The 17613-nt window shown below is 35.2% G+C and overlaps 1 protein-coding gene and 2 long non-coding RNA genes across 4 annotated transcripts in view; 1 reads left to right on the top strand and 2 right to left on the bottom strand.

Annotated features, from left to right (window-relative positions):
- Window positions 1-17613, top strand: part of LOC149651398 (uncharacterized) — a 79723-nt gene that overhangs the window by 31706 nt on the left and 30404 nt on the right. For both annotated transcript variants that reach the window (XM_089848294.1, XM_089848293.1), the window contains exon 6: window positions 5186-5242. In XM_089848294.1, coding sequence (XP_089704420.1) covers window positions 5186-5242 — 57 coding nt within the window. The remainder of the gene's footprint in view (window positions 1-5185; window positions 5243-17613) is intronic.
- LOC149651400 (uncharacterized) lies at window positions 3981-9859 on the bottom strand. The gene is made up of 5 exons (XR_016371197.1): window positions 9702-9859; window positions 9184-9635; window positions 8117-8644; window positions 7553-7868; window positions 3981-5720 (listed from the first exon to the last, which is right to left on the bottom strand). It is a non-coding gene; the product is annotated as an uncharacterized LOC149651400 (long non-coding RNA).
- Window positions 12326-15447, bottom strand: LOC149651399 (uncharacterized). Its single transcript, XR_016370888.1, has 3 exons — window positions 13590-15447; window positions 13436-13520; window positions 12326-13366 (listed from the first exon to the last, which is right to left on the bottom strand). It is a non-coding gene; the product is annotated as an uncharacterized LOC149651399 (long non-coding RNA).

The following is a 17613-nucleotide window of genomic DNA, read 5'->3' as shown; positions in this document are numbered from 1 at the left end:
TAATGGATCCTTAATTACCTCGATCTAATCCTCTTGAAACCGGACGGGGGTTCCATAGAGCCGCGGGATATTTATGTTCTATCCAAAAATATAACACTCGAGTTTAAGGCAAATTGCGTTTAATGACGAAAGGTGTGGAAAATATCATATTAAACTATATAGTCAGTTTGATTAATTTAAAGTTGCTTCTAAAGGCGTGGGCGGAGCTTAGAAGCGTGGGGGCGTGTCCAAAAGGTTTAATTTAAAATTAGGCTTAGCGCTTTCGTGTTTTGGTGTTATCTTGAATCCTCAAGGTTGGTTTATACATTCCGCCCCATAACATTCTAGCTTTAGGATTAACCTTTTGTTTGAATGTTAAAGTTCGAAAAAGGCTTAACTACGAAGACATATGTATGGGTTCATAGACTTTTTAGTTTTTAGTGTCTGCATAGACGGGAAACTTCCCATAAAACACCGCGGCAATAAACTAGTAACTTAGTTAGAAGAATATATGTTACTCGAAAGAGATTGGGTAATGTTAGGCTTAGCAACGATCGAACTGAGATTAAAGTTACATTCCTTGTCTTAACACTACAAGTGATTTAAAGCATCGACCATAAATTAGGCTTAAGAAATGAATCAAATAAGTAAGTAAATCCTTTGAGCTTACAAATTCTTAGACAATACAGAATTCCTGGACGATCAAATGTATCGCAGTTTCTCCATCGAACTATAAAAGGTTAAAAGCTTTTCCCCGTATAGAAAGACAATATACATAACACCCTCTTAAGCCTTTTAAGTAGGGCTATCGTTTCATTGGAAGGTTAGCTATAACACGTACCCCGTGCATTTACGAAAACTAAACCAGATGGACCCCCCCCCATTGAATTGATATCTGCAGCACCAGTTTCGAAAATGAGATCACGGTGAAAGCTATACTGTTTTCATTTTGAAAGGTTTTCAAACCGCCCCCTAAACTTTGAACCTTTGAAAATTTGAACTCCGCCCCCCAAAATATATAATGAAAGGAAATTTAAATTTTAATGAATTCAACACATTCGAAGCTTATCTCATATAACACTTTAGCTTTGCGCTATTTTGGAAATGAGGGAAAATAGAGGGAAAACTGGGGAAAAATATCGATTCGAGTCCTAAGGTTTCAAGTTTACTCGAACAGATGGCGCTAACATCTGTTGGTTTTGCCCAAGAAAATTTCACGTTTCGTAAGCTTAAGATAAAAGTTATTTCAATGCTAATTTAAGCTTCTTTAGGGAAAATTCTTCAATATTATTTTAAACCTTAAAGATGCTTATGAGAAACGTCTAAACTTTAGACCTTATTCGAGATGCTGTTATTCCCAAATGATCTTTGCACAACTTTAATTATTCATTATTGAATTATAGAGTGAAATTCATTATAAAACAATAAAAGTATTCCAGTCGATAGTGCAATTACCATTAAAATGATTCTTATTGCGAAAACTAAGGCTAAAAAATAGCCAAACAAATTTAAAACAAGTATTGCGGGGTAGAATTAGGTCTGTTGATGGTGAAATGTTTTTGAAAGAGTTTGTTAATGAGGGAAATTAATCTTAGCAATAGTAAAGTTCATTTAAAAACGTTAATTACTAAGTAAAATTAACTTTCAGTATGGTGAAACTCATCTTGAAAACTCTGTGTTCATTTTATAACGGCCTAATCTAACATTAGGTCCACTCCTAACCAAGAGGCTCCACTCTTACCTTATTGCGTTTCGCTTGTAACGTGCACAACTATCGTAACGGTTACATTGTAACATTTTCTTTCTTTCCTTTGCACGGGTTTTTAGTCCATCGTTGCCTACTTTATTCTATTGTTAGGAACTAGCTCGTTATTCAGTATAGTTTTATCGCTGTTTTGGGGTTTGGCAGGCGAGCTTCGGTGTTTTGACCAAAATAAAGACCAAGAGTGAGTCGGTTCGAGACCATTGTGTAATCTTACGTCTTGTTTTGTTTCCATCGCGAAGGGGATTACGGGCTGAACACTATACCCGCTCATAAGTAAAAAACTAACATAAGCAACTAGCTATTACACGCCACTTCACTTCGTGCGCTTGTGATTAGTACTACTAGTAATTAATTATTTTAATGCTCATAATTGATCAAAAAATAAATTTTGGTTTTTCTTCCTTATCCCTTTAAGTAGTTAATAAAACCAAAGAGGGTATAAAGTGGAGGAGTTGAAGCTAGCACCTTTGGGAGGGTGTTTGACAAGGGTTGAACTTACAAAGCGAGAACAGTCAAGGCTTCTACTCCCCCTCTTTATACCCTATAAATGACCTCTGAACTTCGTATCTTCCAACAAATTCCGAAGAAATTACAACTGCACGTTTAACTTATGGAGTGTTATTATTTATTTATGATTTGTACAGTGTACACGTACCAGTTACATTGTCCATTATGTCCGTGACGTTAGGAGAAAGAGTCAGAGTACGAGAGGAATTTTGGCCTGATCGGAAAAACTATCCCCCTATACTTCGCTGCCTTCCAACTTACTGCATGCCGGACTTTGATTAGATTGTTGTCGTCTCTAGACGCTCGGGTAGTTTTACGCTTCGTTCGTTTTAGTTTTAAGCCTAATTCTCTCTTCAGACGAGAGCTTTTAACGGTGGTTAAACGCCGATTTTAACCTTTAGCCGTAATCTAGTTTTAATTTCGAAGCCTTAATTTAACTTCACACATCGAGTGTTTAATTCGAATTTCACACCTGTACCTACTATAGTAAAATTGGGCCCTCATGTTCCAATATTAATATCTGCATGAGTTTTGTGGGCCGGCCTTGAGTGTACAGTTAATGTTGTGATTTGATCGGTTTTGACGTACTACGATACTAGGTCAAAGCGTAACATGAAACACGTCACGTGTAATTAATTTTCTAGCTCATACCTTAAAATTCTAGTGCTGAGGCAGACAAAGTGACTTGTATTAGACGTATTGATTGCTGGCGATGCATACTGTCTCTCGCGATGTTTCGTAAATTGATAGTTTAATTAATTTTAACTAAACTCTCAGATTAAATAGATTAAGTAATTTTATCGCTTGACGTATGAGCGCTATTAAACTGACGGGACATAAGGTGATGCTATAATCAACACAAAGCTAATTCCACGCATTCGATTATATCACATCGTCTGCATGCATAAAATTCATGGTTTAATTGAACTTTGTGTCGTCTAAATTTTGTTTGTTTACACCGTTAAAAAGAGAAAAACACGAAGCCTTTTTTGGACTTCATTTTACTAAGCCTACTTTCTGAATTGATTTTTTTTTTCTTATGGCTTCCTAAGAATTCTTTGAGTTTAATTAGTTAGGCCTAATTGTTTAGGCTAATAACACCAGCTCATCAGTAGGTGTATAATTGTTGCTAAGCCTAATCCTCTTGACTTGTAGCCTGAAACAATCTAGCTATATATCAGGATAATATTTGAAACAAGCGACTAAATTCGGTCCACATCCTCCTAAGCTCAATATAAGCCTTCGCAATGTGTTTCTCTTAATGCGTAGAATCTGTTTCTCGGGGGACTAGGAAATATAAGGGCTTAAATGACCTAATTAACTTGTTAAATATTGATTTTTGCTTGATTTCAACCCTTTCCCCATCTAATTTGAATATTTATCGTCGAGCCTCCGATAATTGTACGGTATAATTTTGTATTATGCTAATTATCGTAATTACCGTTATTATAGTTAATTATTTAAACTATATGAATAAATATTAGTGAAATCCACGCCTTTACTGACTGATCGTTGTGTCTCCTGACCCGCTTTGCTTGTTGTACTAGACTTATGTTTTGAAGGGATGTTTATTCTAAGAACTAGATGATAACTGAGAAAGATTTCTTTAATACGCGGCCATCTTTGAAAATGGCGGCATGATAACTTACTTGAACGTAATGAATACGTAAATATTTTGACTATTTTATTAAGTACCTATTTTTACAGTTTACCAAGTATATCATTTGATTGTAAAATATTTATTTATTACAATATTGAAGGATTTTTTTTGATATTTTATGCCATCGTCTTTTTCTCTTAAATATGCACATTAACCTCAATGTTCTTGCTTTTAATATCTTATAAGATCATCTAGAATTATTTATACCGAGTGAAGTAGCATTATTTATTTAAATTAACATGGTATAAAACCATTTATGCTTAGTAGTGAAGCCCAATGGAGAAGCCAGCTTATAGGCGCAAAACCCCTGTGTATTTTCTCGTAGCCCCTGTAAAAGTGTTTCACACGCAGTGCTTTACTGCGTTCTTGTAGGGGTAAAAGCAATTATATGAAAATCGCTGGGAAATATTTTTTTAGTTGTAAAAATGTCTTAATTATTTACTGGTTCAATGTAATTAAATTATAGAAAAAAGTAACTAAGAATTGGAGCGTGATTTTGTTGGCGAAAAACAGTTATTATGTCAGAGAGAATCGAAATAGCTGTAGTGTTTTTGTGCTTCGGGCGGTTTATGGGTTTCGGGTGTGGTTCCGCCCATTTAGGTCTTGTTTCTATGTTATTATCGCGCCAAATACCTCGCAACTCCGATGTTATTGGCTTTTACACTTTCAATCGGAAGTGAATTAACGCGAAATTATAATAAATTAGCAAGTAATATAATATATTGTGCTTTCTAAACCTCTGGATTCTAATTACTTAACTATCCTTGCATTTAAATTTTAACGTGTCCATGTTAAATCATCCTGGCATGAGGAATGCATACAGCTGATAGGAATAATTGTGTAGCGTGCCAAACTAATTTTATCCAAAGTTTAATATTGCAGTTTTAAAGATAACTTAGAAAGTTAATTTACTTTCGTTGTATTCTTTGTTCTTTGTTAAAATGGCGCCTACGGCTACAAGTTAGAAATCCCAGAAAAGTGGGCGATATTAAATTGGATTTTCGACTCTGAAGTTTATATCGGATTTTAAATTTTATCCAATTTTATCTAGAAAATACGCTTTTGTCTCCCAGGTACAAGAAAAGCGAAGAAATAATACACTGTTATGAGCTCAAAGGATTGAGTGTATAGGTTACCTTATTTCTTGCACTTTAATAAAGGCTTTATTATTTTATATATATTTTTTTCAACAAAATTTTTGGTCACTTAATATCTTTATTGTTTTTTTTTATTTCTATGATGTAATTTTTAATTTTTTTCTTTTGATTTTACAGGAAAGTCATCCTTGTCTATCCTCTGTTCACAGTGGAAGAAAATCGCTTGAAAAAAGAGTAAGTTTAACATAATTTAAATCTTTTAATTATTTAAGGTTAAAATTTAGGAATAGTTAACGCGATCCGTTAAACACCAACGCGGTACTGATATGGTCGATGTGATTTAAGGTTTCCACTATGTACATAGATAATTTTAATCGGAGCCTAAGAAATGTTTAAAATGGCGGTACTCCAACCTCTAACCTTTAACCTTTTAGAATCTCGTCTGTTTTTTTATACCGTAGACATTTCGCCCGTGAAAAATAGACAAGAAATAATAGTGACACATGCAGGAGGAAGCTGTCCTGACTTAAAATACTGTCACACTCCGTCTAAAAACGAGCCAAGTGTCTGAGACACTTGACCTTATTTCCTTCCCATACGCTAAAGATAGCTGACCCCCTCGTACAGTTCGCTCGCTTATCCTTGAGTGCATGGTTCACTCTGTCCTCTGTTTGTCCGGGGGTCGAACCCTCTCCAGTTGCGCATCTATAATCTATAAAAATATATCGAATAAGTAAAAAGTAGCCTACTTTCTGAGATAGCTGCATGGGACTACACGCCCTCTGTGTATATTTTTCCATTAACTAAAGAGCCGTCAAAAAGGCTTAGCTATAGTTGGCTTTTCCCATGAAATTGACCCCATAGCAAAGAGACGAAAAGCTATTGTATAGGGTGTTTTTGAAAGCTTTGTCAGAAATTAAGGGGTGGGGGTGTTCTTTGGAAGGTTTTGAGTCGAAAATGTTCTGTGACATTTTGTTCTAACTGTTACCGTTTTTGAGTTATGAACATTGGAGTGTTTTACTGATGGCCCTTTAAATAATTAAATTAGAAATCATCGTTTAAAAGTTTCTTAATTAAATTTAAGGGTGTCATCCGTAAAATACTCCAATCAGAAACACCCTGTATATCTTTTGTATACTTCCTATCTCTCCCCTGTTTCTTGGGGATAAAATTTGTTTTACTTGGGTTAATTTTATATTGAATCGATAAACATTTCGCTCCATTGAGCCCGGTAAACATTTGGTTTAATGTTTGCTTTGCTTTGATTTGAGTTATATAGGCCTAGGTTTTATTTTGATTATTTAAAAAGGGTTGAACGAAAAGAGCCAAAGATAGTTTTACTATTCAAGCTTGGTTTATCATTAAATTACTTAAGTTTCGTAACACTAATTTGTATGTTTATACAAAATATTCTAGGATTTAAACGTAAATATTAACTTTGTTGCAATTAATATATTATCTGGTTTTTACTAAGCAACAAAGTGACGAGTTTTGTTAAGCCTAATCCCATTATAATATTTTATTACCGCTTCTACAATCTTCCTCCATCCTCTCAATTTATCACTAGATTTTAAGCTTGAATTAAAATCAAAATCGCAGATAAAACTTACTTCACCTAAGCCTTTGTCATCATCCCCAGAAAATAATTCAAAAGTTGCCCAGTCACGTTTGTTTGTTGTACTATTAGAAAACCATCACCACCCTACTCCCTAAGCCTATTTTTTTTTTCTTTAAATCGGAGGATTCCAAAGCCAAGGCTTAGTTTTTATCCCACTATTTTGACAGCCTCCCCTTGAAAGGGCATAGTTTGGAAATTTCTCACGCTAGATTTGTATCAATCTTGGTGACCCTAGTTTTATACTTGGTTCACCGAGCACGTTTTCACGAAAGGGACTAAAACTTGAGTGTGGTGGTGATGCTGTATACTGTTTTCTTATCTTATCAAATCATCGGTGGTGCGCTATCCCAGAACCGTAATTTTATTCGATTGAAGCTTGTTTTCTTTTAATAAGAGTCGGAGAAAAACCCCGCGAGGTTTTTAGTCGCCATTTTGTTTTTCCCTTTAAAGAAGCCTCTGTTTTACACTCGAGTATTTTTGGAATTTTTAAGGAAATGTTATACTGATTTTAATCTGTAATATTTTCCAAAATAAGTTTTTTTTACGAAAATTGTTACTTTTGTTCTGTATACGATTACGATACAGAGGAACCTAAGAGGATTTGGGTATTTATCGTACTAACAATTAAATTTCCTTAACTTTCTATGGTATTATATCGTCTGCTAAAATTAACTTCCCATTCCCGAAATTCAAAATGAGGACACTGTTCCGTTGCTACGGCAACGAAGGAGAGAGAAGCAAGCTAGCTTAGGCCTAGTGTCAATAACATGGCTTATTTTTGATCTACATACGTTTGCAAAGCCTAGTTTTTGGTGACATCAAAACAGTCAATGGATCGAATATTCGATTATCAAATCAATTTCCAATAAAAAAAGAAAACCCCGTTTCAGATAGTAAAAACTTGGATAAAAAGCAACAAAAATTACCATCCGTTTTTCCAGTGCACTATTCACACTATCGTCTACTGTCCAAGGCTTAGAGAACTCGGAAGAGCATCTGTTAAATTTAATGATTTTTTGACCAACATTTTTTCTTTCTCCCGCTAACGGAAGATGATAGTATTGATTCGTAGATGGGCCATTTTGCATTTTTAAAACGACCTCTAGAAGTTCGACCCACTGTTGGTTGGTCGAAAGAGTCTGGAACTGACCTTGCAAGGGGGTTGCCCATTTAAAATTGATGATCCTAGACACGTATGCTCGGTCGTTTAGCCCCCCTTCCCCCCTGCAAAGGCCGACTTAGCTGAAACCGTTTGGGAAAAAAAAGTTAGAGGAGTGATAGGAGAAAAGTGGGCGTAACGTAACCAAGGCTTAAGAAGAATTATAATCTTCTCCACTCCACCAAACACATCATCGAACTTTAATTTATTAAGTCTAGCATATAATAGATCAAGATTTCATTAGGTTTAGATACTCTAGTTCATTTAAAGGGTAGCTATCATTATAGACTTAATTACGACACGGTGCGGGTTCTTATCTATAAGTACCTACCAACCCTCTAGAATTGCGAATAGCATTGGACTGCTCTGAGATCGTTTTACTCTTGCTCTATTTCGTCATCAAATTCGAGAAAATGCAATTTGATTGTTCTAAGTTCAACCTTTAAGAAAAAACGCCTAATTGTTCCGGAGCAGTTTCAACGCGGCCATTTTGACTCTAAATCATGCACACATGGAACCCAATGTATAATTACAATTTCTAGAACAGCCTTCGTAGTCTTTGAGTGGCATCAAAATTGTCAGAATTAAGTCAAAGGCTTAAGGAGAGGTAAACCAATGAAAAAATGGGGGTGCTTATTCTTATACCTTCGATGGTAGCTTAGTTCTCGCGCACCTTACCTTATTACCGTTATAGACTAATAATCCCCAACTAACCATAGCTTTCATTAGCTAAGCCGATATTAATCCAGAAATGGGTCGCTCAATTCCGATCGAGGAGGTTCTAGCCAATTCTTAGAAGGGATTAATCCAGGCGAAAACGAATAGCTAGAGGAAACTTTTGCCCAAAATCCTTTTGGCCCTAGGAAGAGAAGAAATAAAATAATATCTGAAAGGGCAAATGCGTAAAAATATATCCGGAGTAAGAAACTGCTTTATAATGCTCTAGTAAACAGCTGGGATAAATATTGCCAAGGGAAATAGAACTAATGCGATGTAAAGCCTGAGGATAAGTTAGCTCATCGAACGTTCTTATTTAGTTTTAAGGCTTTCGTAGTATTGGCTACTTTATATTAAACACTGAAGAATAAGAACAAGTTATATCTCGAGCCCTCGTTAGTATCGCGAGATAAGTTGAAATCCGTTCGCGTTGACCGAGTTAATAGAGAAAAAAGGGTGATTTCATTATGTATGCCTTCCTTAAGATAAGGTTAACAATTCACTTTAGTTTCATTCACAAGGATAAGGCAATATCCGCATTACATGCCTGGCGTATGATTTAATTCAGTTAAAGAAAGGCTGTTATGCTCTTTATTTCATTGAATGTTTCGTCACAAAACCAAGGCCTAGCATGCTGTTTTATATTACTATATACCATAGTATCCAAGATTTTGACCTTACCATCTGCTCTGTTCTGGCATCAAGATTCCAAGTTGGCACCGTTCATGAATTTTAAAAATTATTCCATGAGATTTGAACTCCAAGTGTGTATATTTTATTTGGACTTTGAACAAGCAAGTTTATATTTAATCCATGTTCCTGGGATGTTTGTTTAAATTCATCTGTACTTAAACTCGCTGCTAAGCCTAACGGATTTTTTTCCCGGAGATATTTTCGGGGGTTCTGGGGTCAATGTTGTTCCAAAGATTACTCCAAGATTATTCCAGTTGGTGGGGCATTAATTGGGGGTAGTATTTCTGCACGTCCATTCGTTCTACCCCAAAATGGCCGCATCGTATGGCGGCTTTTCTGGAGATTCTTTAGTTCTTTACAAGATGTTGTCAATAGCATCGTCGTATAACACTTGGAGCCCAACGGCCCATATAAACGTATATGGCCCCTGTTGAACCCATCTAGTACATATATATATATAGTATAGTCTCGTTAGGTCTCCAGAAAATCAAACCAATCTAAGAAACCTTCTATAAAGGACTTGGCTCTCTCTCCAAGACGTTAGGGTTCTCTCCCTCAATTTCAGATAATGGGAAAAACACGCAAGAGGTTAGATATATCTATTGCTAAAAGCGGTTAGACTGAATCGTTCCTCAGTATTTGATTGGGTAAACCTTAACCCTAACTCTATAAGAGCTAAGTCTACTTTGATCCTACTTCTAAACCAAATAGATCAAGGATCTATAAACCGCACTGTTAAGTTTACTTTGTCATAGTTTAAGATTTTTCTAAGTCTTAATTGGTCAACTTAAAAGTGTATTTTCTACATCTACCTATAATTAGGCCTCGCTTGGGTTAGGTTGTTTCATCTTTTTTTTAATTATAAAACAGAGTTGAACAATAGCATCAACCGGTTTGGGAACTAAATTTTAAGGGTTAACTCGAATTAGGCCTAACTACGTCAAGATATTCTCAAGCCTTGTCCGACTTATAATGTATTTTTGCCATTTCAATTAGGCCTTGGTTTAGAATGTTTTACCCTTTTTTTAATATATATAAAATAGAGTTGAAAAATTGCATCTTCCGCTCTGGGAACTTAATTTTAGGGTTAACTCGGGTTAACTACATCAGAAAACGAAGGGAATTGTAATCTTGGCTAACCTCTTAAGATGCATTAGTAATTCTTTTACAAATTAAAGTGGACGGATCTTTGTCCTCTCAAGAGAGAAATTATTGCGGGAGTAGTAAAAAAACCTTTCAAGAAAGAGCCAGCTCTTTGTGTCTCAAATGATCTAATTAATTATCACTGAAAAAAAAGGAAGAAGGTTTAGGGTAGGTAACATTAGTCTTAGTTGAAACAAGAAACTCAGCTCTTTACTATACTAAAAACAAACCCCTGAAGGCGCTCCCTTAGCTAAACCCAACGCTGAATGAGGGAGGGGGGAAACCCTCTAAAATTTAGAACTGTCTCGTAATTTAATATGATATAAAACATAAGTTCATAAGATATGTTCACCATATGTTTGTCACTGGTTACAAACTGGAGCGTGTAATGAAGTGAATGACGTATAGTAAGAACGGAAGTCCTGCAAAACTAACCGAGTGTATAGTCATGCAATTCTCGCTTGTCGTTCTTGAACTAGCTCGAGCTGTAATCCTGTAGCATTAGAAGTATAGGTAGTGTCATACTTATGGAACATATCTTATAAACATATCTTATAAACTTATGGTATAAATAAGTGCAAAGTTTGTCTGTGATGAAAGCTGTAGGAACTTTCAAGAATTTTATAGCTTTGGTTTAAATTCTTCTTAATCTACAGATGTGGTTAAGAAGTTTTATGCAGTTAGCAAAATTATTCCAACTTTGCCAGCACGTGCAACAACACGCTGTTTCTAACGAAATCGAATCTATTTAGTTTTTTGTTTTTCATATGAACATTTATTACTTTTTTTTATGAAAGAATATGGTTTTTGGAAGCCCAAAAACAAACAAAAACAATGTTTAGGTGATTATCTACACGTGATTCTTTGGTTTGTGTAAGCTTTCCCATAGTTGTATGTCCGCCTTTCCCATATTTTCTTTTTATTCCCCAGTTTTTTAAAATGAATTATTCATTGCTAGAGTCCCCAGTAAAATCGCAAATGCAGTCATAAATTCGGATAAAAAAAATAAAAAGCTGAAAACAACATTTTGGCTTTGCCTATATGCCGACCTAGTCAAAATTGTGAACTGAAATAGAGAAGTGCATAAAATATTTTTCTTTTTTGTATAATAGCAGGGATAGATTTAATTTTAGAAGTAGGAATGCAGAACAGAGTAATCTGGGCGCGCGTCAAAGTCCCTGACCCCCTTCCACGGGACGGGGGGTATGAAAGAAGAGGCGGGTCATAGCGACATAGGTAAAAAAGGAATTACGTAACTTTCACCTTCCCCGTCAGCAACGTCATCAAAACGTAGTTTAAGTCAGCCAATAAGATAATTTAAACTTATCGTTACGTGTTGGAGGGGAGAGGCTCTATACTGGGCTATGAGTCGGACTGAAGTAAATACTAACCGTTCTCCATTCCTACTTTTAAAATTAAATCTATCCCTGGTAATAGTCATTACGTAGAAACCAGGAAAAATATTTTGCAGTTTTATTTTAAAAGGGTTATTAATTAAACCAATCAACTAAAATGATATTAAGAATAAAGTGTGATTAAATTGCTTCCGTAAATAATATTTATAGAATCTAGATTAGAATAGTAAGGAAAAAATTCAATTGTGAAGACCGTTTTCATTTTCCATTCAACTTGGTTTTGTGACTCTTTACAAATTTTGAAGGAACTTTAAACGCTGTCCTGTTAATAACTATTGTCCCAAAGAATTCAAGAAGAGAATAGAAATGACTTTTTCTTTCGTCTTCTATTTTATTTTCTTCGAACTTCAATAGAAGCCGCTTCATTAGCATGAGCGTAAGAGGTTGGTTAAGCCTATAGCCAAGATGCCAAGGCTTAAGTGAAAAAAATCTATAGGAGTTTTTCAATCTTTTTTTAAAATCAAACCATTCAAAGGATTAGATTTTTTTTTATCTCCAGACTCAACGTTCTAGCTTGAAGGTAGTGCTCAAAGGAAATGTGAAATTATATATAATTTTGTTTAAATCATCGTTTGATTTAGGCTTAGTGTTGGTTTTGAAAAAAGTTTTTACAAGGCTTAGCAAGTTGGTTTTATTTATATGAAAATTGTATTGGCCTATTATTTAAGATTGTTTCACGGTCCCTTTCCTTCGGTTTCATTTGAGAAGCGCGTGAATGATGGTTGATCTTTGAACCCTTTCCGAAATCTTCAATCTGTATTGAGATTAAACCGAGGGACTCTAATTGACTGATACGGAAGCTATTCTCCCTCAATTCTTCCTCTTCCTCTTGTTATCCAATATAAAGGACCCAATCCCTCGAATGAGGAAGCTGTTAAGCCTACTTTGTACCCTATCTTTGTCTTGGATCGTCTTAAAAATGAAGGATACGTCTAGATCTTCAAACACCAGACCAAGGCTTAGCGATATCTTTATCCTTGATGTTTGGAGTGCCAAGTCCTAGACGAAATTTTTGGCCTATTTAGGTCTTATTCTCGAGAGAAGCGAGACATTTTCGAAATATACCAAGCCCGATTTTCCGAATATCTATCAAGCGTAACTCCGTCGCATGCCAGACAGTAAATAACCCGGCAAAATATTTGTAATGACTCAATAATTCGAAACATATTTGATGCCCGTAGAATTTGAAATTGCCTGTTTGAAATGGTAACTCGTCTGTGGAACCAATTTGACATTGGACAACCGATAATTGCTTTAGTGATATTAAACCAAGTGTTAAACCAAAGACGTAGAGATCCTAAACCCACCGTTGCCTTACATTATCTCGAATCATATTCGCCGTTCATTTAACGACCATTCAACTTCAGGTTTAAACATCGTTAAATTTAATATGGTTATTAAAAGCATTCCGTACTAAATCGAAAATTGTAGGAATTTTATCTTCAAAGAGGTTTTATTTTAGGGGTTTTTGAATAGATAAACATTTATCGGGTCGTTCCGCTTTGCTAGATGTATCATCTTGGAGCTTTGTATCTCTTCAAATACCTGTATTTTATTTATTTATTTTACTACGAAGCTCTGAAAATCCAATTTTTCCCTCGAGGTTCTGAAAACTGGATTTGATCTTTTCGTTGACTTTTAGAGGTCTTTGGAGTTGGTTGTATCTAAGCCAATAAACAAACCTTTATCCAAATTTGTAAAGGATTTGTTCGCTGGCTAGTTTGAGTTTAGAGTTCTTTTTTCTTTATTAATTTCAACTACCACTTGCTGTAAAGTTTTAACTATCCTTTGCTTATTGTACTTGGGAAAAATTGACTAGGAATTATTTAATTATACCTTTTATTTATATGTAACCACTTGCGAGAACTTCGCTAGTAGAAAATAAGAAAACACAAACGCAGTTATCTCTTCCCACATTTTCTCCCATATATAATCACGGATGATAACGTCTTAAAGCCAAAGGTATGTACCCAAGAGAGCACTAAGAAAGGGAGTGGAAATTTTGGGGAAAGATGTAGCTATAAGCAGGGATAGATTTAATTTTAGAAGTAGGAATGGAGAACGGTTAGTATTTACTTCAGTCCGACTCATAGCCAAGTTTAGAGCCCCTCCCTCCAACACGTAACGAAAATTTTAAATGATCTTATTGGCTGATTAAACTACGTTTTGATGACGTTGCTGACGGGGTTGGCAAAAAATAGAGACGTAATTCCTTTTTACCTCTGTCGCAATGACCCGCCTCTTCATTCATACCCCTCCGTCCCGGGGAATGGGTCCGGGGCTTTGACGCGGGCCCAGATTACTCTGTTCTCCATTCCTGCTTCTGATCAGAGTTCTGGAATGTCTGCTATCGCTATGTCTCGCATCTCTCTCGAAGGCGTTAGATTTGTCATGTGACCGGAACGTAACCTGACTATGCTGTCGTTTCAAACGCGCTTGCTCTTTTGTTTCGCATGTTCAAAGGCAGGGGCTACCGCTCCCTTTATAACTACTCTTTGGTACTTGGCCCATCCTTTGATCCTCCCTTGAACTTTACGGTGTGGAAAAAAGAGGTCATCTACATTGAAGGTTTTTTTTTTAAAGTATAAAAGGCCCTGTAAGGTACCAAAGTACTTAATCAGATAAACCCTATCCATGGTCAGGGCTACGCCTTATTCTAGTGTACACGGTGATCTATAACCCTTTCCATCGGAAACGGCGGGAAAAATAGCCGTCATAAAAAGATCATCGGAGATTTTTTGAAGGATTTTTTTTAGTTCCAGCCCGTTCAACTAGCTTATGAAAAATAATTAATTTGGTCGTTTTTAAGCCCTAAAATGCCATAATATAAACCCATTCTCTAAAGCCATAAATATTAAGAGTTCATAAAAGTAGGCCTAACGACGATCGGAATTAGGCTTAGCTGAAGTGTATAAGATAATACGCTTAGTTCTAGGATTAGATTGCTAAGTTGCGCAGCTTTTATTCCTCTTAATTTAGACCAAATAAAGACTTATAAATCAAAATTATAACGTATTGTTGAACTAGATATGACCTAGATTAGTTGAAACTTACGTTTTAAAATTTCTAGTCCTTTTTACATCTATAATCTTGAAACGTTAAAGGGATAGTGTTATATAAAAGGGACACTTGACTCGTGTGCCCAGAGAAACAGGATACGATGTCGTAGCTTGGGAATTAACGTTAATAGAAAATTTAAAAATTCCGTCTGCTACTTACAAACCGATGTATTTCCAAAATTCTTTAAATTAAACTGCACCAAAATCGACAGACAATATACGTACCTTGGGGAAGAGTAAAAGAGTTTTCAAATGATTTTATCGTGTTTGATTCTAGTTGGGTACTACTGTCCCTTTAAGACTGCATTAGGCCCGAGTTACCCCCTTTTCTATCTGAAATGCTGAAATTGAAAGACAGAAATACGTAACTCGAATAGATTTACGCTTTTAAAGTTACTACGCTTTCGCTGTTAAATCTTTCCAGAAATTAGTAGCGAGGGTTTATTCGACCCCATTATTTTAACCGCCGTAGAAGTTTCGGAGCTTGTGGTCTCGAGAAAGAAGAATCGGTCTTTCTCCGCACTCTGAGGAACAGTTTTACGGAAGGGGAAAAAAGTCTCGGTTGGGAATGTACTATTTTCCAGAAACTTTATATCTCTATGGAAACGGTCACCAGCTAAAGAAGCCCTTTAAAAATTTCGCTGTCTCCTCTCTCTCTTTGGAGCTTCAACCGCTATATACTTGTGGGAAAGTGCATTAAAAGGTTTTAGTGTCGAAGTTATATTCAATGGATTATATTTTTGGAGTGACAGGATACTTACTGCATGGTCAGGGCTAGGATTATATATTGTTATACTTCGGGATTATTTATTTTTAATTTCGTATGCTTGAAAGCTTATATTCTATATTGAACTAGGACTTTTTATCGTATGATTCCCAAGGCGGGAACTTTAACTAGATTTTTTAACCAAGGAGCAGATTACCTACCTGGTTAAAAAAGATTGATTAAATATTGTTTGGGTCGATTTTAAATATTGTTTGGGTCGATTTTAAATATTTGTTTAGGGGTCGATTTTAAATAATTGTTTAGGGGGTCGATTTTAAATAATTGTTTGGGGTGTCGATTTTAAATATTGTTTGGGGGGGTCGATTTTAAATATTTGTTTAGGGGGTCGATTTTAAATATTTGTTTAGGGGGTCGATTTTAAATATTTGTTTAGGGGGTCGATTTTAAATATTTGTTTAGGGGGTCGATTTTAAATATTTGTTTAGGGGGTCGATTTTAAATATTTGTTTAGGGGGTCGATTTTAAATATTTGTTTAGGGTGTCGATTTTAAATGTTGTTTGGGGTGTCGATTTTAAATATTTGTTTAGGGGGTCGATTTTAAATATTTGTTTAGGGGGTCGATTTTAAATATTGTTTGGGGGGTCGATTTTAAATATTGTTTGAGGGGTCGATTTTAAATATTGTTTGGGGGGTAGATTTTAAATATTGTTTGGAGGGTCGATTTTAAATATTTGTTTAGGGGGTAGATTTTAAATATTGTTTGGGAGGTCGATTTTAAATATTGTTTGGAGGGTCGATTTTAAATATTGTTTGGAGGGTCGATTTTAAATATTGTTTGGGGGGTCGATTTTAAATATTGTTTGGAGGGTCGTGTTTAAATATTTGTTTGTAGGGTCGATTTTAAATATTGTTTGGAGGGTCGATTTTAAATATTGTTTGGAGGGTCGATTTTAAATATTGTTTGGAGGGTCGATTTTAAATATTGTTTGGAGGGTCGATTTTAAATATTTGTTTAGGGGGTCGATTTTAAATATTTGTTTAGGGGGTCGATTTTAAATATTTGTTTAGGGTGTCGATTTTAAATGTTGTTTGGGGTGTCGATTTTAAATATTTGTTTAGGGGGTCGATTTTAAATATTTGTTTAGGGGGTCGATTTTAAATATTGTTTGGGGGGTCGATTTTAAATATTGTTTGGGGGGTAGATTTTAAATATTGTTTGGAGGGTCGATTTTAAATATTTGTTTAGGGGGTAGATTTTAAATATTGTTTGGGAGGTCGATTTTAAATATTGTTTGGAGGGTCGATTTTAAATATTGTTTGGAGGGTCGATTTTAAATATTGTTTGGGGGGTCGATTTTAAATATTGTTTGGAGGGTCGTGTTTAAATATTTGTTTGTAGGGTCGATTTTAAATATTGTTTGGAGGGTCGATTTTAAATATTGTTTGGAGGGTCGATTTTAAATATTGTTTGGAGGGTCGATTTTAAATATTTGTTTAGGGGGTCGATTTTAAATATTTGTTTAGGGGGTCGATTTTAAATATTTGTTTAGGGGGTCGATTTTAAATATTTGTTTAGGGGGTCGATTTTAAATATTTGTTTAGGGGGTCGATTTTAAATATTTGTTTAGGGTGTCGATTTTAAATATTTGTTTAGGGTGTCGATTTTAAATGTTGTTTGGGGTGTCGATTTTAAATGTTGTTTGGGGGGTCGATTTTAAATATTTGTTTAGGGGGTCGATTTTAAATATTTGTTTAGGGGGTCGATTTTAAATATTGTTTGGGGGGTCGATTTTAAATATTTGTTTAGGGTGTCGATTTTAAATGTTGTTTGGGGTGTCGATTTTAAATATTTGTTTAGGGGGTCGATTTTAAATATTTGTTTAGGGGGTCGATTTTAAATATTGTTTGGGGGGTCGATTTTAAATATTTGTTTAGGGTGTCGATTTTAAATGTTGTTTGGGGTGTCGATTTTAAATATTTGTTTAGGGGGTCGATTTTAAATATTTGTTTAGGGGGTCGATTTTAAATATTGTTTGGGGGGTCGATTTTAAATATTGTTTGGGGGGTCGATTT

Source organism: Phalangium opilio, unplaced genomic scaffold, assembly GCF_054372755.1.
Source record: "Phalangium opilio isolate 3A_F unplaced genomic scaffold, DU_Popi_V2 ptg000082l_1, whole genome shotgun sequence".
Lineage (NCBI taxonomy): Eukaryota > Metazoa > Arthropoda > Arachnida > Opiliones > Phalangiidae > Phalangium > Phalangium opilio.
The sequence above is the reverse complement of the archived record's forward strand: the minus strand, read 5'-3'. Positions and strand labels throughout refer to the sequence as shown.